The sequence below is a fragment of the Microcebus murinus genome, chromosome 4, assembly GCF_040939455.1.
Source record: "Microcebus murinus isolate Inina chromosome 4, M.murinus_Inina_mat1.0, whole genome shotgun sequence".
NCBI classification, from domain to species: domain Eukaryota; kingdom Metazoa; phylum Chordata; class Mammalia; order Primates; family Cheirogaleidae; genus Microcebus; species Microcebus murinus.
In genome coordinates, this window is record NC_134107.1 from 3,658,523 (window position 1) to 3,678,951 (window position 20,429).

The 20,429-nt window shown below is 64.4% G+C and overlaps 2 protein-coding genes across 2 annotated transcripts; one reads left to right on the top strand and one right to left on the bottom strand.

The window, feature by feature from the left end:
• Nucleotides 1–193: 193 nt before the first annotated feature.
• Nucleotides 194–10,181, top strand: DDX49 (DEAD-box helicase 49). The gene is made up of 13 exons (XM_076001559.1): nt 194–383; nt 1,545–1,668; nt 2,706–2,791; nt 2,886–3,007; nt 3,250–3,437; nt 3,552–3,692; nt 4,953–5,028; nt 5,293–5,369; nt 5,647–5,744; nt 8,532–8,606; nt 9,456–9,544; nt 9,622–9,693; nt 9,782–10,181. The coding sequence occupies exons 1-13, from the start codon at nt 269–271 to the stop codon at nt 9,926–9,928; spliced, it is 1,410 nt and encodes a 469-aa protein (XP_075857674.1). The 5' UTR covers nt 194–268; the 3' UTR covers nt 9,929–10,181.
• A 481-nt stretch (nt 10,182–10,662) lies between these two features.
• HOMER3 (homer scaffold protein 3) lies at nt 10,663–19,735 on the bottom strand. The gene is made up of 10 exons (XM_076001560.1): nt 19,565–19,735; nt 17,749–17,830; nt 17,510–17,666; nt 17,145–17,276; nt 14,735–14,842; nt 13,469–13,590; nt 12,421–12,577; nt 12,071–12,181; nt 11,891–11,977; nt 10,663–11,113 (listed from the first exon to the last, which is right to left on the bottom strand). The coding sequence occupies exons 2-10, from the start codon at nt 17,760–17,762 to the stop codon at nt 10,922–10,924; spliced, it is 1,080 nt and encodes a 359-aa protein (XP_075857675.1). The 5' UTR covers nt 17,763–17,830; nt 19,565–19,735; the 3' UTR covers nt 10,663–10,921.
• Nucleotides 19,736–20,429: the final 694 nt, after the last annotated feature.

The following is a 20,429-nucleotide window of genomic DNA, read 5'->3' on the forward strand; positions in this document are numbered from 1 at the left end:
GGGTGGGAGACGCAAGTGCGTCTCGCAGGGCGCCTCGGGAATTGTAGTTTGATTTGATAGAGCGAGCCAATGGGATCTAGGGAAACATGATGAGAGGCTATGGTCCGGGCTGGGATTGGCAGAGTGAGCTGGAGAAGGTGGGACCACATGGGAGGCCCGATCCAATAAACTGGAAGGAGGTTTCGTGACGTCGTCGGGGCGCGCCGGAAGCGCGATTCACAGCCTCCCACACACACACACAGACACACGCACACGGCTGGTGGCGTGGATGGCCGGCTTCGCGGAACTCGGGTTGTCTTCGTGGCTCGTGGAACAATGTCGGCAGCTGGGTTTGAAGCAGCCTACGCCCGTGCAGCTCGGCTGCATCCCCGCCATCCTGGAGGGTGAGTGTGGCCCGGCGGCTTTCCCCAGAGGCGTTATGGCTCCTCTCGCCCGCCTTCCCCACTAGTGGCCTTTGCCCACGCCGCTCCCACGCGACGAGGGCAGCCTTGGGCGTTGCGGGGAGCCTGGGTTCCGGAGGCAGGCTGGGCGGTGTTGGCGTTTGGGAAACTTTCCGTAGCCTCAGGACAGCGAGGGTTTGATGGATAACTTGTCCCCATAGTGCTGTGAAGATTCGGCAGAGCTGGCACGACTATCTTCATTTTGCAAATAGGAACCGGGGCTGTCAACCCTGCTAGTATATCCAGGGCTCCGCGGTCTTGTGACTATTCTTCTCCCCGCTCTTCTGGCTCAACCCAGTTTTGCCGTTAAAAAGATGCCCACAGGCCGGGCGCGGTGGCTCACGCCTGTCATCCTAGCTCTCTGGGAGGCCGAGGCGGGAGGATTGCTTGAGGTCAGGAGTTCGAAACCAACCTGAGCAAGAGCGAGACCCGTCTCTACTATAAATAGAAAGAAATTAATTGGCCAACTAATATATATAGGAAAAATTAGCTGGGCATGGTGGCGCATGCCTGTAGTCCCAGCTACTCGGGAGGCTGAGGCAGCAGGATTGCTTGAGCCCAGGAGTTTGAGGTTGCTGTGAGCTAGGCTGACGCCACGGCACTCACTCTAGCCTGGGCAACAAAGTGAGACTCTGTCTCAAAAAAAAAAAAATGCCCACAGGAAGCTTAGCGTGTGAGAAGTTGAGGGATCAAACAAACAGAAATGAAGGAGTCAACAGGGCGCATAGGCTGCTGTACTGGAGAAGGGGATTCAAAGTCGGATTCTCCAGGAGGGATCGGTATGAGGGTGGTAAGCTTCAGGCATCTTGGGTCAGATGGATAGGGGTCCCAGTCCCGCCTGCTACTCGTCGGCTGTGTGTCTTGAGGAAGTCTCTGAGACTCAGTTTCCCCTTTTGTTAAATGGAGGGGATAATGGCTTCTTCCCTTCTATGATTTGTTACTTGCCCACGATGGAATGTGGCCAGCGTGCCCGCAATGGAGAAGCCATAGGCCAGGACTGGGCTCCCAGTAGCTGCTCATTAAACGTAGGCTGTCGTAAACTGTGTCCAGTGGAACAGCTGTCCACACGTGGAGTGTGTTGATGCCGTGTTGCTCTCCGCCCAGGTCGGGACTGCTTAGGCTGTGCCAAGACAGGCAGCGGCAAGACAGCGGCGTTTGTTCTTCCCATCTTGCAGAAGCTGTCTGAGGATCCCTATGGCATCTTCTGCCTTGTCCTGACACCCACCAGGTGAGCCTTCCGATGGGTCCCCTGGGTGCACGTTAACCAGTGTCGTTCTCTTGGGCTAGAGATGCACTTGCCCCATGTGTGAAATGGGGACAGAAATCGTGGTCACCTTTTAGGATGGGCTGCAGCATTAAGGTGGTGTGTGTGACAATTTCTCAGCATTGACTTAGGGCAAGTGCTGGTCAGAAGGGAGCTGCCAGTAGTCTTATAGTTCAAGAAATAGACATGTCGGCCATGTGCGGTGGCTCACGCCTGTAATCCTAGCACTCTGGGAGGCTGAGGCGGGAGGATCGCTCAAGGTCAGGAGTTCGAGACCAGCCTGAGCAAGAGCGAGACCCCGTCTCTACTGAAAATAGAAAGAAATTAATTGGCCAACTAAAAATATATACAAAAACGTAGCCGGGCGTGGTGGCGTATGCCTGTAGTCCCAGCTACTCGGGAGGCTGAGGCAGAAGGATTCCTTGAGCCCAGGAGTTTGAGGTTGCTGTGAGCTGGGCTAACTCCACGGGACTCTAGCCTGGGCAACAGTGAGACTCTGTCTCAAAAAAAGGAAAAGAAAAAGGAAAGAAAGAAATAGACAGACACGTCCCCTTCTTGGACAGCCACGCACAGCAGTTTACATAATAAGTCTTATAACAGCAGTAGGAGAGATGGGCACAGCATTCCTTGATGGTGTGGCTTGTGGGTTTGGGGGGCAGGGGGGAGTCGAGGAAGACTTCATTCAAGGGGTGCCTTAAAGATGAAAAGGGCCTTGTGAAGGGACAGGTTTGGGGAAAGGTGTTCCAGGCAGGAGGGGCCTGCTGGCTCGCAGATGCAGAGGCCTGAGAGCTGCGAGGAGCAGGAAGGGTGCCGGGGGCCAGGCGTGTCAGAGACAGTTCGAGAAGGGCCTTGACTGCCAGGCAGAGGGTTAGAATTGATTCTGAGGGTGTGTGAGCAGGAGAGGGCAAGACGGGAGGCCAGGGAGAGGCGTGAGCAGAGCTCGTGGACAGAGAGGGTGCAGAGCTGCAGTCTGACCCAGCCTGGCCCCTTCGCACCCACAGGGAGCTGGCCTACCAGATCGCGGAGCAGTTCCGGGTCCTGGGGAAGCCTCTGGGCCTGAAAGACTGCATCATCGTCGGCGGCATGGGTACGGGGCCGGGAGGCTGGGGGACCCTCCGGGTATAGGACCTCTGCAGCCCCGGACCACTCGCCCAGCCCTGCCTTTCCCCCTCTGCCCCCAGACATGGTGGCCCAGGCTCTGGAGCTCTCCCGGAAACCACATGTGGTCATCGCCACCCCGGGGCGCCTGGCCGATCACCTCCGCAGCTCCAACACCTTCAGCATAAAGAAGATCCGCTTCCTGGTGAGCCGGCCTGGCCCTGCCCTCTTGGACCTCGTGAGCTGGGGTCGGGCCTCTGGGCCCAGCGTCCGCCTGGGGTCCTGTCTCATCCGATTGGGAGCCGCGTGTCCCCTAAACCACCTGGTCAAGTGCTAGGAACAATGACAGGGACTCTTCAGGGACCAAAACGAGGGGGCTCTGAGGCTTGGGTGAGGAGACAGGCCCCCCAGACCTGGGGCCTCAGGCGACACCGTCACCCCCACCAGGTGATGGACGAGGCCGACCGGCTGTTGGAGCAGGGCTGCACAGACTTCACCGCGGACCTGGAGGCCATCCTGGCAGCGGTGCCGGCCCGCAGGCAGACCTTGCTCTTCAGCGCCACGCTGACGGACACCCTCCGGGAGCTGCAAGGCCTGGCCACCAACCAGCCCTTCTTCTGGGAGGCGCAAGCCCCGTGAGTCCACAGCCGCCGCCGGGGCAGGCCAGCGTGGGGCGGGGGTCGCGCCCGGGCGGGGCGAGGGGGCAGCTCCCTCCGCCGGAAGCCGGAACCGAGGCCCTCTGTCCCCAGGGTGAGCACCGTCGAGCAGCTGGACCAGCGCTACCTGCTGGTGCCTGAGAAAGTGAAGGACGCCTACCTGGTCCACCTGATCCAGAAGCTCCAGGATGAGCACGAGGACTGGTCCATCATCATCTTCACTAACACGTGCAAGTGAGTGCGTGCGGGTGGGCGGGGCGCCGGTCTCCTCTCCCGTAGGCCCTCCCTGCAGGGCTGGCCCAGTGCCGGTCACAGGTCTGGGACACACAGCCAGTCTCGGCACTCCCCAGCCTCTGCTCGGACCAGAGGTTACGGGGGCTTCCTTCAAGGAGCCGGGGTCAAGGCCGGGCGCGGAGGCTCACGCCTGTCATCCCAGCACTCTGGGAGCCCGAGGTGGGTGGATCGCTCAAGGTCAGGAGTTCGAAACCAGCCTGAGCAAGAGCGAGACCCTGTCTCCACTAAAAATAGAAAGAAATTAATTGGCCAACTAATATATATAGAAAAAATTAGCTGGGCATGGTGGCGCATGCCTGTAGTCCCAGCTACTCGGGAGGCTGAGGCAGGAGGATCGCTTGAGCCCAGGAGTCTGAGGTTGCTGTGAGCGAGGCTGACGCCACGGCACTCACTCTAGCCCAGGCAACAAAACAAGACTCTATCTCAACAAAAAAAAAAAAAAAAAGCTGGTCAGCCCATCTGAAGGGAGAGCCCTCTGGCTTCAGGGTTCCTCAGCCCCGCCCTGATGAAGGGCCGAGAAAGCCCTGCAAGCCGCGGTTTCTGCAGCCTCGTCACCGCGCTCTGGGGCGTCACTGAGCTTTCCTGGGCCTCCAGTCCCGTGTCACAGGGAGTCGGGACAGTTAACTGAGGCCTGGTGTGTGTCAGCAGCCACATAGAGACCCGCGGGGGCAGCCTGCATCCGCTCCTCCTTTGAGCTATTCGGGGACGTCATCAAGAAGCCGTGGGCTATTCCAGCATGAGCCCGGACAGCAGGGCAGAAATCAAGACAGTTCAAACGTGCTGGCTCCCAGAAGAGCAAAGTTTGGCTGTGAGGTGGCCGTCAGGCACAGCAGGATCCAGCAGCTTACGTGATGGTTCCAGAGTTCTCTCTGTGCCCATCTCTGAACTCTGTTTTCCTCTGCTGCCTCCCTTGGGAGGCCCTGCCTTCTTGGTGATAGTACCTGTCCCTAGCAGCTCAGTTTCCAGCCCTAGAGACCCAGCAGACAGAAAGAGAGTACACCTGTTCCCAAGCCCCAGCGGCAGTCCCGGGCCTAAGGAGGGAGAGGACATGGGGCAGGCAGGACGGCTGACGCCCCACATCCTGCCTTTCCTCGAAGCTGAGCAGGGCCACCTGCCTGGGCTCCAGGGGTGCGTGGGGCAGGAATGCCTCCCCAGGTCCCCAGAGCCCGGAGGGTTGACGGGGCGCTCCCTTCCCGCCAGGACCTGCCAGATCTTGTGTATGATGCTGCGCAAGTTCAGCTTCCCCGCCGTGGCTCTGCATTCCATGATGAAGCAGGTGAGGCCGGGCCGCACCCACCAGCCCCAGGGCCTTTGCACGGGCTCGTCCCCCTGCCTGCAACCCTCTTCCCGCTGCCTTCTCTCCCCTGGTCCCTAAAGGTCGCTGCTCGGCGAGGCCCTCCCCGGGTCGCCTCACCCAGCCCCTGTTCGGTTGTCCCTGCCTGGCCTTTCACGGCCACCTGCTTCAGCGCACTGCGCCCCTCGGGGGCAGGGCCCGTCCCCTCCCCCCACCCACTCGCACGTCTCTCCCCGGCCCGCGCAGAAAGAACGCTTTGCCGCCCTGGCCAAGTTCAAGTCCAGCATCTACCGGATCCTGATCGCAACAGACGTGGCTTCCCGGTGAGTGGCCGCAGGGTCCGGGCTCCACCCCTGCCTGGCTCCCTCCGTCCGTCCGTCCCTCCCTCCCTCCCCTACAGCGGCCCAGCCAGGCCCCGAGGCAGGGTCAGAGGCAGGGTCACAGGGAGAGGCTGGCTTTGGGTCCAGGTCAGGCGGCCCCAACTTCCGAGGAGGGGGACCTCGGTGGACATCCCCACAGTGCAGGTGGTCATCAACCACAGCACCACAGCACCCCCGGGCTCCCCACACGGGCGCTGGGCTGACAGGCGTCTGCCTGCAGGGGCCTGGACATCCCCACAGTGCAGGTGGTCATCAACCACAACACCCCCGGGCTCCCCAAGATCTACATCCACCGAGTCGGCCGGACTGCCCGTGCAGGTGAGCGGCCGGGCAGCCCCGCACCTGTCCCTCCAGCAGGTCGTGAGCGGGTGGGACCGGGTGGGGTGTAGCCCTCCGGTGAGAGCTGCCAGGGGTAACGTTCGCAAGTTGGGGTGACCGTCCTTTCAAGCGCAAAGGCGAGGGGTGCTCTGCCGTCCCCACGTGGCCTGGGTCGTGCCGAGTGGCACGTGGCCGTCCTCTGGGAAGGTGGCACATACAACCCCAGCCCCCTTTTCCTGCCGGAGTTCTCAGTCGGAGCCCGGCAGCCAGGAGATGAGAAGCCCCGAGGGTGAGAACCTGCCCCTCCGGACGGGACGGCCAGTTTGGGATGAGGGTGAGAACCTGCCCCTCCGGACGGGACGGCCAGGTCTGGGCCGAGGGTGAGAACCTGCCCCTCCGGACGGGACGGCCAGTTTGGGCCGAGGGTGAGAACCTGCCCCTCCGGACGGGACGGCCAGGTCTGGGATGAGGGTGAGAACCTGCCCCTCCGGACGGGACGGCCAGGTCTGGGATGAGGGTGAGAACCTGCCCCTCCAGACGGGACGGCCAGGTCTGGGATGAGGGTGAGAACCTGCCCCTCCAGACGGGACGGCCAGGTCTGGGATGAGGGTGAGAACCTGCCCCTCCGGACGGGACGGCCAGTTTGGGCCGAGGGTGAGAACCTGCCCCTCCGGACGGGACGGCCAGGTCTGGGATGAGGGTGAGAACCTGCCCCTCCGGACGGGACGGCCAGGTCTGGGATGAGGGTGAGAACCTGCCCCTCCGGACGGGACGGCCAGGTCTGGGATGAGGGTGAGAACCTGCCCCTCCGGACGGGACGGCCAGTTTTGGGATGAGGGTAAGAACCTGCCCCTCCGGACGGGATGGCCAGTTTGGGATGAGGGTAAGAACCTGCCCCTCCGGACGGGACGGCCAGTTTGGGCCGAGGGTGAGAACCTGCCCCTCCGGACGGGACGGCCAGGTCTGGGATGAGGGTGAGAACCTGCCCCTCCGGACGGGACGGCCAGTTTGGGCCCAGGGTGAGAACCTGCCCCTCCGGACGGGACGGCCAGTTTGGGCCCAGGGTGAGAACCCGCCCCTCCGGACGGGACGGCCAGTTTGGGCCCAGGATGAGAACCTGCCCCTCCGGACGGGACGGCCAGGTCTGGGATGAGGGTGAGAACCTGCCCCTCCGGACGGGACGGCCAGTTTGGGCCGAGGGTGAGAACCTGCCCCTCCGGACGGGACGGCCAGGTCTGGGATGAGGGTGAGAACCTGCCCCTCCGGATGGGACGGCCAGGTCTGGGATGAGGGTGAGAACCTGCCCCTCCGGACGGGACGGCCAGGTCTGGGATGAGGGTGAGAACCTGCCCCTCCGGACGGGACGGCCAGTTTGGGCCGAGGGTGAGAACCTGCCCCTCCGGACGGGACGGCCAGTTTGGGCCCAGGGTGAGAACCTGCCCCTCCGGACGGGACGGCCAGTTTGGGCCCAGGGTGAGAACCCGCCCCTCCGGACGGGACGGCCAGTTTGGGCCCAGGGTGAGAACCTGCCCCTCCGGACGGGACGGCCAGGTCTGGGATGAGGGTGAGAACCTGCCCCTCCAGACGGGACGGCCAGGTCTGGGATGAGGGTGAGAACCTGCCCCTCCGGACGGGACGGCCAGTTTGGGCCGAGGGTGAGAACCTGCCCCTCCGGACGGGATGGCCAGTTTGGGCCGAGGGTGAGAACCTGCCCCTCCGGACGGGACGGCCAGTCTGGGCCCAGGGTGAGAACCTGCCCCTCCGGACGGGACGGCCAGGTCTGGGCCCAGGGTGAGAACCTGCCCCTCCGGACGGGACGGCCAGGTTTGGGATGAGGGTGAGAACCTGCCCCTCCGGATGGGACGGCCAGTTTGGGATGAGGGTGAGAACCTGCCCCTCCGGACGGGACGGCCAGTTTGGGCCCAGGGTGAGAACCTGCCCCTCCGGACGGGACGGCCAGTTTGGGCCCAGGGTGAGAACCTGCCCCTCCGGACGGGACGGCCAGTTTGGGCCCAGGGTGAGAACCTGCCCCTCCGGACGGGACGGCCAGTTTGGGCCCAGGGTGAGAACCTGCCCCTCCGGACGGGACGGCCAGTTTGGGATGAGGGTGAGAACCTGCCCCTCCGGACGGGACGGCCAGTTTGGGCCGAGGGTGAGAACCTGCCCCTCCGGATGGGACGGCCAGTTTGGGCCCAGGGTGAGAACCTGCCCCTCCGGACGGGACGGCCAGTTTGGGCCGAGGGTGAGAACCTGCCCCTCCGGATGGGACGGCCAGTTTGGGCCCAGGGTGAGAACCTGCCCCTCCGGACGGGACGGCCAGTTTGGGCCCTCCTCACTGTGACCTTGGCCCAGGGTCTTTTATCTCATGCGCAGCCCTGCCCAGGAGAGGCACGGTGTCGGTGAGATTCTGTCACGCCTGGCACCCGGAGAGATGTGTCCCTGAGGACAGACCGGGCCTGGCCCTTCTCTCCTGACCTCATGGCGCCGGGCAGATCACGTCTGTTCCCTGGGCCTCACGTGGCGGACAGCAATAACCATGATGCATTTGGGGGCTGCCGTGAGGGCCGTGAACCTTGTCAGCGCTATTCTAGCCCGAGTCAGTCGCAGAAATGGGGAGCAGAGGCCCATGGGGACTAACTGCTGAGATAACTTAGCCCGGGCTCCCTGGCAGCCAAGCCGAAAAGGGAAATCAGCCAGTTGCCAGCTTGTGTGTGAGGCCTGGCTGGCGGGAGCTGCCACTCTGCAGCTCCTCTGGGACGGACAGATGACTGCGCTGCGTCCCCACAGGGCGGCAAGGACAAGCCGTCACGCTGGTGACACAGTACGACATCCACCTGGTGCACGCCATCGAGGAGCAGATCAGTGAGTGGGGGGGGGGGGCGCTGGGTCACGCACCTGTTCACCCCCGTCTGAAGTTCCTCTTGCCTCGTTCTTTTTTTTTTGAGACAGAGTCTCACTTTGTTGTCCAGGCTAGAGTGAGTGCCGTGGCGTCAGCCTGGCTCACAGCAACCTCCAACTCCTGGGCTTAAGCGATCCTCCTGCCTCAGCCTCCCGAGTAGCTGGGACTACAGGCACGCGCCACCATGCCCGGCTAATTTTTTCTATATATGTTAGTTGGCCAATTAATTTCTTTCTATTTTTAGTAGAGACGGAGTCTCGCTCTTGCTCAGGCTGGTTTTGAACTCCTGACCTTGAGGGATCCTCCGGCCTCGGCCTCCCAGAGTGCTGGGATGACAGGCGTGAGCCACCGCGCCCGGCCCCTTTTGCCCAGTTCTTGAAACAGAAGCTCCCCACGGTGGCCAACAGCAACTGAAAGCCACCTCGGGCGGGAGGGGTCCTTGGGTGTGCGGATGGTCCCTGAGGCCGTCCAGCGTGTCACACTGAAGGCCCCAGTGACAAAACGTAGGCCTGGGCCTGTTAAAAACCCTTTCGAGTGGTTTAATGTGTAGCCAAGACAGAACTGCTGACTGGGGCGTATCTGATCGTGGCACAGACTGTCCTAAAATTCACAACCGTTTTGACTTTAGAAGACATTCTTTCTGGCCGGGCCTGTGGTCTTGCCCACCTACCTCTTACTTGATATGACCCCATGTGAACTTGCACACCCCACTGCACGGGCAGCTCACTACATGACTGAACTCCCTCCTTCCCCGTTCTGTTTCCCCCCTGCCCCTGCCTGGGGCTCGGTCATCCTGTCCCCCCCCCCTCCAGAGAAGAAGCTGGAGGAATTCTCGGTGGAGGAGGCCCAGGTGCTGCAGATCCTCACGCAGGTCAACGTGGTTCGGAGGGAATGCGAGATCGTAAGTGTCAGAGGCGGGGCCTGGGGGGCTTCCCCGGAGACGGGGAGCCCCTGACCAGCCTCTCCCTGCCCCCCCAGAAACTGGAGGCGGCCCACTTTGACGAGAAGAAAGAAATCAACAAGCGGAAGCAGCTGATCCTGGAGGGGAAGGTGAGGGCGGAGCTGGCGGGGCAGGGGTGGGGTGGGCCGTGCGGGCAGGTCCCCGGCGCCCGGCTCAGCCACCTGGTCCCCACGCCAGGACCCCGACCTGGAGGCCAAGCGCAAGGCGGAGCTGGCCAAGATCCGGCAGAAGCACCGGCACTTCAGGGAGAAGGTGGAAGAGACGCTGCGGCGGCGGAAGCCAGCAGGGCGGGCTGCCCGGCGCGTCCCTGGGGGCCCAACCTGAGCCCCACACGGCCCCGCCTTCCCCCGTTTGAGGGACTTCTCCTGGGGTCTGCCCGGTCCCCCTCGGCAGACCCTGTGGGCAGCCAGCCCCTCGCCCCTGTGCCCCCCAGCTGCCCCCTGCCCGGAGCCTGGGCCGAGGGGCCGCAGAGGAGGAAGGACCACAACGCGGGGCCATGAGGCCGGACTCGACGCCGCGGAGTCACCCGGGCCAGGGTCACCCGTGCAGCAGGCGCTCAATAAATGGGTCTTTTTGACTTGCTCGGTGTGATTCTCCGAGGACGGAGGGGGGCGGTGAGAGCGTGGCCTGGCCGCCTGTGCCTCCCCGGCACCCCCAGCACCCCCAGCACCCGCGCACTTCCGGCAGGCAGGCGGGCGTCCCCTGAGCCGCGAAGACGGACCAGCAGCCTGAGCTCCGGGCGCGCTCTGAAGGCGCCACGAGGGTTCGGCGCGGTCGCCCCGTGCCCGGCGCACACAGCTATGTGCTGAGGCTTCCCCGCCCGGCCGCACCTGGGGGTGGTGGCCAGAGGGAAGGGGACTTCTCCGGGGCTGAGTCCAAACCCGGCCAGACGACGCGGGCTAAGCCGAAGGGCACGGGCGGGCGGAGGTGCCGGGCGCGCACGGCCTGGGCACCCGCCCGCGGCTTACAGGCGCAGACGCGGGGCCAGCGCAGGTGCACCCTGGCGGGGGAGGCGCGTCAAGAGGCCGGTGACAGGTGCCACACACCACACGTACACAGCCAGGCTTAGAAATGTAATCCGGGCATCGGTACACGCCCCGGGATCTAGAAATTCTACGCAACGGAAAGCTCAGGCACAGCCCCCAGCTGCGCGGGCCTGCCGGCTGGGAGGCGTGTCCAGGCCGGCCCCACCGGGCTGAGCGGGGACCCCAGTCCCTGCCGGGCGGGGCGGACGGGCCACCTGCCACCCGCGGCCCGGCCCCCGCGGCGGGCGGGCGGGAGGGAATCGTCCACGGACCGGCTCCGCGGGCGCCGGGATCAGGGCGCGGCCTCGGCCAGGCGGGCCAGGCCCTCTCGCAGCTCGCTCAGCTCGAACAGCCGCACGTCCAGCAGCTGCGCCGCCCGGCCCACCTCGGCCCGCGCCCGCTCGCGCTCCGCCCGCGCCTCCTCCAGGCTGCGCTCGGTCGCCCGCAGCTGGTGCTCCAGCTCCGCGTTGCGCGTCTCCAGGTCCTGCGGGCAGAGGGCGGGCGGGTCGGGGACCCCAGCATCTCGACGGCCGTCCCCACCCCACCGCCCAAGCCCCCTCTGCCTGCTCCCCGCGCCTCGGCCCTGCCCACAACGCCCTGTTCCCCTGGGCACTCGGGCCATTCTGAGCACCCCAGGAGAAAACGTGACCTTCCTCTTCTCAAAACCGTCCCTGTGGCTCCCCCATCAAGCGTGGACTAAAACGCACACCAGCCTCGCCGGCCTCCCTGTAGTTCCCTGGACCCCCAAGTTCCTCGCTGCCCCAGGGCCTTTGCACGTGCTATGCTCTCTGTGCTGTGCGCCTCCCCAGCTGGTCTCTCCTGGGGACCCTTTCGGAGGATTCAGATAATTGAACATCTCCGCTTGCTGGGCTCCCAGGAAGTGCTCGCTGAACATTTCTTGGATAAAGGCTGCAGCCAAAGCCAAGCCAGCCAGACCCGGATTCGAACTCAGGGCCTGCGACCTCCGGCTGAAGACGCGTGAGGACGCGACAGGGCCAAGCATCGGAATTTGGCGGGAACTCAAGAGTTGCCCCCTGAACTCCCCGACGGAGGTGCAGCTACTGCTACCCGCCGGTTAGGAGGCACCTGCCGCGGGCCTGGTCTTCCCAACCACTGACAGTCTCAGGTAGACACTGTCCCGTCTCCGGGCACAGGCAGGGAAACTGAGTCTCGGGGAGGCACGGAGCTGCCCAGCACCTACCAGGGAGGCAGATCTCGGGTCTGCCCTGCTCCGCCCGCGTCACCCGCCGCCCACGCGCACCTGCACCTTCTGCTGCGTCTCCTCGCGCTCCGGGGCGTCGGGGGCCTCTCGGGGCCCGCCCGCCTGCGTCCTCAGCGTCTGGATCTCCTAGAGCAGGGGGGCCAGGGTCTGTGCGGGGCCGGCTCCCCCGTGGGAGGCGAGGGAGGGCCAGGCCCAGGTGCCCGCTCGCTCGGCGCTCACCTGGTCCTTGGTCTGCACTAGCGCCTCCAGCTGCTCCAGCGACTGGCCCTGCGCTTCCTTCTCGCCCACCTGGGGGGCCTCCGCCGCCGCCTGGGCCTCCAGCTCAGCCACCTGTGCGGACGGGAACCTCAGCCCCGATGCTGCGCCCGGACCCCTGGGGACTCCGCCTCCCACCGGACTTCAGGGGGGTGGGCATCGTCTCAGGCCCATTTCACAGAGCAAGAAACTGAGGCTTGGGGAAGGGAACTGCCGAGGCCACACGGTCCACAAACCCAAGGCAGGTGGGACAGGCGGAGACGCGGGCTACGCGGCCGCCCGGGTCTCCGGGAGGAAGGGGTCTCTGCCCTCACCCGCTGCCGCAGCCGCTCGGCCTCTGCACGCTGGGCCTCCAGCTGCTGCCTCCACTGGGCGGCGGCGGCGTTGGCCTCCCGCAGCGCGCCCGCCAGCTTGTTGTTGCTGTCCTGCAGCGCGAAGAACTCGGCCTCCCACTGCACCTCGCCCACGGAGCTGCAGGGACGCGAGGGTCGGCAGGGGATGGCCCGGCGGGGGCGCGGGCCCAGGCGAGGCTGGACTAGGGGCGGGGCCAGCGTGGGTGGCCCTGGGCTAGGGGCGGGGCGATGCCGGGCTAGGGGCGGGGCCAGCGTGGGAGGCCCTGGGCTAGGGGCGGGGCGACGCCGGGCTGGGGGCGGGGCCAGCGTGGGTGGCCCTGGGCTAGGGGCGGGGCGACGCCGGGCTAGGGGCGGGGCCAGCGTGGGTGGCCCTGGGCTAGGGGCGGGGCGACGCCGGGCTAGGGGCGGGGCCAGCGTGGGTGGCCCTGGGCTAGGGGCGGGGCCAGGGTGGGAGGCCCTGGGCGACACCGGGCTAGGGGCGGGGCGACGCCGGGCTAGGGGCGGGGCGATGCCAGGCTAGGGGCGGGGCCAGGGTGGGTGGCCCTGGGATAGGGGCGGGGCGACACTGGGCCGGGCTGGGGGCGGGGCCATGCTGGGTGGCTCTGTGCTGGGGGCGGGGCCCAAGCAGCGTCGAGCGGGGGGGATGGCGGGGTCCAGGGGGCGTGGTCTTGTCCAGACCGGTTCCAGGTAGGCTCGTGGAGCCCGCTCAGTGACACACCGCCCCAGTGGGGGACGGGCGAGGTGCCAGCCGATGGGGGCACGGTCAGAAAGGGGCTGGGGCTGGGGAAGCGCCCCTGGTTTTATCCCCGGCCTGGACGGGGCGGGGCTAGACGCGGGGACGTGGCCGGGGGAAGGGGCGGGGCCAGCGCAGGTGCGCGTTGGAGGAACCCGGGCGGCTCCGCCCCTTCGCCAGGTCCTGGGTCCAAAGCCGGATCCCGCCGTCGGCCCCGCGCCCCCTGGACTCCTGAGAAGCCCGTCCTCGCCACCCCACGCCCTGCCAGCCCCTCACCCCTCGGACAGCATCTTCTTGAGCCGCTCGCGCTCGGTGGGGCCGGGGGCGTCCGCGCTCTGGCTGCGGAACAGCTTCTCCTCGCCGGGGCCGTTGGCACTGACCAGGGGGCTCGGGGGCACCTGCGGGTGGGGACGAGGACGGGCTCAGGATACGTGGTGGCTTCGGTCGAGGAGAGGTGAGAAGGTCACGGTGGCCGCGGCACTGGCGCCGTGACTGAGGTCAGGGGGGTCCGACCCGACCTCTGACCCCAGCAGGTCCTGCCCAGACCAGGATCCCAGCGCGCCCCTCACCACCTCACCCACCCTCCGTGGCTCCCCAGGGCCCCTGGGCTGGGAGCCGCGTGCCCCGCCCCTGCCTTGCCTGCCTGGGCTTTCCCCAACCCGCCAGGAGCAAACCTGCCTAAACCCGCCCAGGTGAGCAGACACAGAAAGCTCCCCTGCTTCCTCAGAGCCAAGCTCTTCTTCCCTGAGGCCCATCTTCAGGATCACACTCGTGAGCCAGCAGGAAGGGCCCTGAGGGCAGAGGCCAGCCCAATTTTTCATCTCTATAACCCCTGTGCCCGGCCTTGGGCCTGGCATACAGCAGGTGCTCAATAAAGGATGCTGAATTAATCAATGTGGGAAAAGCACCCAGGGGCGGTTCATGGCTCTGCTCTGTATTTAGTTGTTTCAACTTCTACTCTGCGATGCTGCCATCCAAGCTGTTTTTTTTTTTTTTTTTTTTCTTTTCTTGAGACAGAGTCTCACTTTGCTGCCCCGGCTAGAGCGCCCTGGCGTCAGCCTCGCTCACAGCAACCTCAAACTCCTGGGCTCAAACGATCCTCCTGCCTCAGTCTCCCGAGTAGCTGGGACTACAGGCATGCGCCACCATGCCCGGCTAATTTTTTTTCTATGTATTTTTAGTTGGCCGATTAATGTCTTTCTATTTTTAGTAGAGACGGGGGTCTCACTCTTGCTCAGGCTGGTTTCGAACTCCTGACCTTGAGCGATCCTCCACGCTCGGCCTCCCAGAGTGCTGGGATGACAGGCGTGAGCCACCGCGCCCGGCCTCTGAGCTGGCTTTGTCATGGGCACCTACTGGGTGCCCCCCCCCCCCACCAGACCCCAGGCTAGGCCCAGGCCCCCATCACATGCTCCCTCTTCTGTGGTCACTGCCACGGGCCTAACTTTATGTCATCTGGGAGCATGTGGTCTTGGGTACCAGCATGGCGCTCAGACCCCTCCCCAGGTACAGGCGGGCATGGCAGGGACAAGGAATGCCGACCTGGTGGGAGGCGAGCCCCAGGGCCGGGCTGGTGAGCTCCCCGCCATCCTGAGCCTTCTCCCGGGCCAGCCTGGCTGCTTCCCTCACTTCCTGGAACTTCTCAGCAAACTGGAGAGCCGAGGGAGGGAAGGAGAAGAAACAGTCAACAAACCCCCAGGTCCACCCACCCCCAGGTCACCCCCGTCCGGGGACAGCCCTGTCGCTTGCGAAGTAATCTTCAGAACTGAAACCATCCCCTCATCACACAAACTGGAAGAACACAAGAAGGTCTGCAAAATGATGTTCCAGCAGAGGGGGCATTACGCAGGCTGCTGGTGGCCCTAAATCACAGACAAATGGATTCCCTTTCCCTACCTGACTTATTTCAACAAAGAGAGACTCAGGGCCGGGCGCGGTGGCTCACGCCTGTCATCCCAGCATTCTGGGAGGCCGAGGCGGGAGGATTGCTCGAGGTCAGGAGTTGGAAAGCAGCCTGAGCAAGAGCGAGACCCTGTCTCTACTAAAAATAGAAAGAAATTAATTGGCCAACTGAAAATATGTAGAAAAAATGAGCCGGGCATGGTGGCACACGCCTAGTAGTCCCAGCTACTCGGGAGGCTGAGGCAGGAGGATCGCTTGAGCCCAGGAGTTTGAGGTTGCTGTGAGCGAGGCTGACGCCACGGCACTCACTCTAGCCCGGGCAACAGAGTGAGACTCTGTCTCTCACACACACACACACACACAAAATCCGTTTATAACGAAAGAGTAGGAAAAAAAAGAAAAAAGAAAGGTGACACAAGGACAAATTTAAAGAGAGAGTGGGTCTTGGGCTCTGAGAAGCATCCGTAGTCGGTGAGAGAATAATCTCCACTCCTGTGTTCGTTGCACTAATTGATTACATTTACCACGTGGTAAGCTATGACAAGCCACACCAGTTTTCCAGTTAGGATAGGATACAATATTTTCCCGCATTTTAAAATAAATTTCCTTAGTTTAAAAATAATTTTGTTAAGGAAAATCTTAACAAATAGCCACTTGATTTGTGCAAAAGGCATTGGTGTCATTCATGAGGGGAAAATGATTTTTTCAAAAAATGGTCCAATGGCCGGGCGCGGTGGATCACGCCTATGATCCCAGCACTCCGGGAGGCCGAGGTGGGAGGATCACTCAAGGGCAGGAGTTTGAGACCAGCCTGAGCAAGAGTGAGACCCCGTCTCTATTAAAAATGGAATAATTACTCAGGCATGGTGGTGCCTATAGTGCCAGCTATTCGGGAGGCTGAGGCAGGAGGATCGCTTGAGCCCGGGAGTTGGAGGTTGCCATGATCAAGGCTGACGCCACGGCACTGTAGCCGTGGCGAAAGAGCAAGACTCTGTCTCAAAAAACAAAAACAAACAAAAATGGTCCAAAAGCAACTCAACACTTATGTGGGGAAAAAGTGAACCTGGACCCCTACCTTGCACCAACCACAGAAATCAATTCAAGACCTACATGAGAAAGATAAATTATAAAGCTTCTAGAACAAAACAAAGGAGAAAAATCTTCATGACCTCAGCAAGGCACAGAAAGCACTAATCATCAAAGAAACAATGGATAAAGATAATATGGAAGTATAGGCCGGGCGCGGCAGCTCACGCCTGTCATCCCAGCACTCTGGGAGGCCGAGGCGGGAGCTTCGCTCAAGGTCAGGAGTTTGAAACCAGCCTGAGCAATAGCGAGACCCCCGTCTCTACTATAAATAGAAAGAAATTAATTGGCCAACTAATATATATAGAAAAAATGAGCCGGGCATGGTGGCACATGCCTGTAGTCCCAGCTACTCGGGAGGCTGAGGCAGGAGGATCGCTTGAGCCCAGGAGTTTGAGGTTGCTGTGAGCGAGGCTGACGCCACGGCACTCACTCTAGCTCGGGCGACAGAGTGAGACTCTGTCTCAAAAAAAAGAAAAGATAATATGGAAGTATAGAGATGGCAGAGGGTGCTGGACAATGCAGTATTGCTGGTGTGTGCCCAGCCCAGCCCAGCCCAGCCCAGGCACTCATGTGATACCCCGAAGAAGAGTAAGGTGCATTCAAAACTGGAGCATGTGGCCAACAGAACTGGGACTCAAACCAGGGAACCTGGAAGAGGCTTCTAGTTCATCTAATTTCTTTCTTAAAACTAATGAATTTTTTTTAAGAGATGGGGTCTTGCTATGCTGTCCAGTCTGGCCTTGAACTCCTGGGCTCAATTTGATCCTCCTACCTTGACCTCCCAAAGTACTGGGATTACAGGACTGAGCCCCCACACCCGGCATTCTGGCTCATCACACTCGGCCTGCCTATTCCTCAAGGAGATAGAGGCCGGGGACCTGGCCTCGGCCCCCCAGCGCCCGGAGGAGGAGAAGACCTGGGCCCAGGCCCGTCCCTCCCTCCACCCGTCTCCGAGGCCCACCTGGGTCAGGTGCTGCTCGGAGGCAAAGCCGAGGCCGTAGACAGTGTTGGCCCGACTGTCCGCCCACTGCCCGAACTTCTGCGAGGTTTTGGTGAAGGTCATGTTGGGGGTGACGGTGCTGTTGATGATAGCCTGGGCCGGGGCGCGAGAAACAGAGTTCGAGGTTGACGGGACTGATCATAACAACGAACAGGACCCCCCTGCATCACCTTGCAGTCAGCGGCTCGGAGCCCTGAGCCATTTCAGGAGAGAGAGAAACTGAGGCGCGGGGAGGCCCAGGGTTTCCCATCCCCTGGGGCCCACGGCAGCAGGGCCGGTGTCCCCGGGACCCCTGGTGCCCACGCCCCGCCCAGGCGCCGCCGGACCTTGGCCCCGCCGATGCTGATGATGCGGTAGACGTTGCGGGTGGCATCGTAGAAATAGGAGACGGTGAGTGCGTGCTTGCCCGCCGGGATCCAGTTCCGCTTGGTGGCCGGGTCGATCTGGAACACGTGCGCCCGCGTGCTGAAGATGGGCTGCTCCCTGCCAGGGCAGAGGGTGCTCAGGCGGCGGGAGGCGCCCGCGCAGGAGCGCAGAGCGGGCGGGGGGCGGGGCTGGGGCTCACCTGGCCGTGGACATTGGTCAGGCCGGGCTGGGAAGGCTCTAAGCGGCAGCCGGACGGGTGGCAGGAGCCGCCGGCTCGGCCCCTGGGGAGAGAGGAGGCCTGTGAGTGTCCCCCGGGCCTGGCTGAGCAAGGCCAGGCGTGTCCAGCCTCAGGACCCGCCGCCGGGCGCGCCCATCCGAAAGGCGAGGGAATTAGCACAGACCACTACGCGAGCCGCGGGACCCCGGCTTTCTCCCTGTGGGGGAAGCCCCGAAACACCCCGGGCGGGAGGACATGGCTCTCGGAGAGCACCCAAGTGCTCCCCCAAATTTTCGCTCCCAGCGAAAATTCTCACTGTGCGCGTTAAGGGACGCCAGGTGAAGCCCCCTCCGCCCTGGGCCGGGAAGGCCAAGGCCCACACTGCCCAGTTCGGCCACATTCACCCGTCCGGGCCCAGGGTGGGGCCCTCCGTCCAAAAGTGGGGCGTGCGCAGGTGCTTACTGGGAGACCAATTCCCTGCTAAACCGGAGAGGAACCCCTCAGCCCCCCACCCTGGGGCAGGGGGACATCTTGGAGCCGGAGTCCAAATCCCTAGGGAGCCCCCCCCCCCCAGTTGAAAAGACAAGATACAGCCACACAGTCACCCTCCCCCAGTCCGCCGTGGGGTGCAGGACAGAATCCAGGACTGGAAGACTGAGGCTCCCCACGTTGGGAGACTGTCCCCAACCTCCGAGCTGGTTCCCCTGGCCACCAACCCAGGAAGCCAGGAACGATGCTGGGAGGGGACTTCCTGATCCTCCCCCTGTACCCCAAAACCTGCCTCCAGGGGATCTGCAGGGGACCCAGGAGCTTGGGGGAGGGGAGGCCCCAGCCCAGCAGCCTCCGTGGTCAGAGGCGGGTGCCCCCCCCATCCTGTCCTGGGCAGCTGCAGTCCCGGTCACAGGGTCTGAAACCGGAGCCCCCGGGTGGAGGAGGGGCCACAGGTCCGGCCTGGGTTGGGGGCGGGTCTGGGCCGCCGGGGTTGATCCCCGGAACCCAGGCCCTTCCGGTCCGGCCGGAGCGGCCGCGACTTGCGGCGTTGGGGAAAGTTACTCACCAACTAGTCATGCGCCTCGGACGCCACCGGGCGGGCGCGGGGCTCCCGGAGGGGGAGTCCGACACCGCCCGGTGACAGGAATCCCCAATCAGGCCGGGGGACGAGGCCCCATCCCACGCGCCCCACTTCAGGGGGGCCTGACGCGCATTCAGGATCCAGCCCTCACCCGCATCAGGACACACCAGTGCGCACCCCAACTTCGGGACGCGCGCCCCGGCCGTGGAACTTCCGAGATCCCCGCGATGACTCCCGACTCCGGGTCCAGAACTGCGGGGACCCCTCCTCTGCAAACCCCAGGTCCGTAACTTCGGGGACCCCCCTCCCGCGCTGCCACCTCTGGCCCCAGATCCAGAACTCTGGAGCCCCACCCCCGCTTGTACCCCGCTTGTACCCCACTCCTAAACTTCGAGGACCACCCCCCCAACACTCCTCCAGTCCCCTGTCCGGAATTGCGGGACCCCTCCCGCACTATTCCGCCACCCCAGGTCCACAACTTCGGGGACCCCTTCGCAGCCTCCTCCAACGCCGGGTCCAGAACTTCGGGCACCTCCCGCGCGGGCGGTCCCGCCCGGACCCCGACTCCGGAACTCCGCGACCCCCGCGCTCCCCAGCCCCGGAACGCGGGGTCCCCGCACGGCCCCCCAGGCCCCGACTCCGGAACTCCGGGCCCCCCGCGCCCCGCCGCGTCCCCGGGACGCAAGGCCCCCGCGCTCCGGCGCAGGCCCGGCCGGCCGGGCTCACCCTGCGGGGTCGGCGCCCCGAGTGTCCGGGCCCGGTCGCTGCGGCCCGCGGCGCCCACTGCGCGCAGCCGGGCGCCCCGCTCGCTCCCTGCTCCCGGCCCGCGCCCTCCGCGCCGCCCGCGCCTTTGTCTGCGCCGCCGCCGCCGCCCGCGCCGCCTCCGGTCCCATCGCGGCCGGTCCCGACGCGGCCGCCGCCCGCCCCGCCTCCCGGGCCGCCTCCCGGGCCGCCGCCCGCCCCGCTGCGCCCCCTGCCGGCCCTGCTGCCGGGGCGCGGGGAGGGGCGCGGGGGCGGGGCGCGGGGGAGGGGGCCAGGCCTGGGGCAGGGGTGGGGTTGGAGAGGCTGACATCCGGGGGAGAAGGGGACCCGGGACCGGCGGGGACGGGAGGCACACGCACGGAGATGCGACCTCGGCCTCCTGTCGCCTTCTCAGGGGCAGCCCTCACCTTTCAGGTCGCTGTCACCTCTACCTGGGGTCATGACCTCGGGCCTGCGGGCGGGGCAAGGCTCCTCCTGGCCGGGGTCTGCATACAGCAGGCGCTCAGTGTGGAGGCCCCAGTGGGGAGGGGACGGGAAGCCTGGAAAGAGAGGGAAGCCTCCCTACCTGTTCTTCTGCCCGGCCTGATCCGGGCGCAGGCACACCTGCCCACCTCTCGCGCCCTCCCAGGGGACCGATAAGAATGCCAGCCCGGGGTGGGTGGAGGCTGTTACTGCTGTTGCCCTGGGGGAGTCCGGAATCCAAGGGCCCCGGGTCTGGTGTGTCCCTTCAAGCTCTGCTGGCCGGGGTTTGTCACCTCTGGTCACAGGCAGGCCCCCTTCCCACACGTGGTCCTGCAGGGGCTGAGCTGGGACCCACCTCCCCAGGCCC

What these genes read in the sequence shown, in the direction of transcription:
- DDX49 (XM_076001559.1), top strand. Translation starts at nt 269, where the DNA reads ATGGCCGGCTTCGCGGAACTCGGGTTGTCTTCGTGGCTCGTGGAACAA. An exon ending in TGCATTCCATGATGAAGCAG is followed by an intron (nt 5,029 to 5,292) that starts GTGAGGCCGGGC and finishes CGGCCCGCGCAG; the next exon opens with AAAGAACGCTTTGCCGCCCT. An exon ending in GCAACAGACGTGGCTTCCCG is followed by an intron (nt 5,370 to 5,646) that starts GTGAGTGGCCGC and finishes GTCTGCCTGCAG; the next exon opens with GGGCCTGGACATCCCCACAG.
- HOMER3 (XM_076001560.1), bottom strand. An exon ending in TGGGGCTCGCCTCCCACCAG is followed by an intron (nt 13,591 to 14,734) that starts GTCGGCATTCCT and finishes CCCCACCCGCAG; the next exon opens with GTGCCCCCGAGCCCCCTGGT. An exon ending in CCGAGCGGCTGCGGCAGCGG is followed by an intron (nt 12,182 to 12,420) that starts GTGAGGGCAGAG and finishes CCGTCCGCACAG; the next exon opens with GTGGCTGAGCTGGAGGCCCA.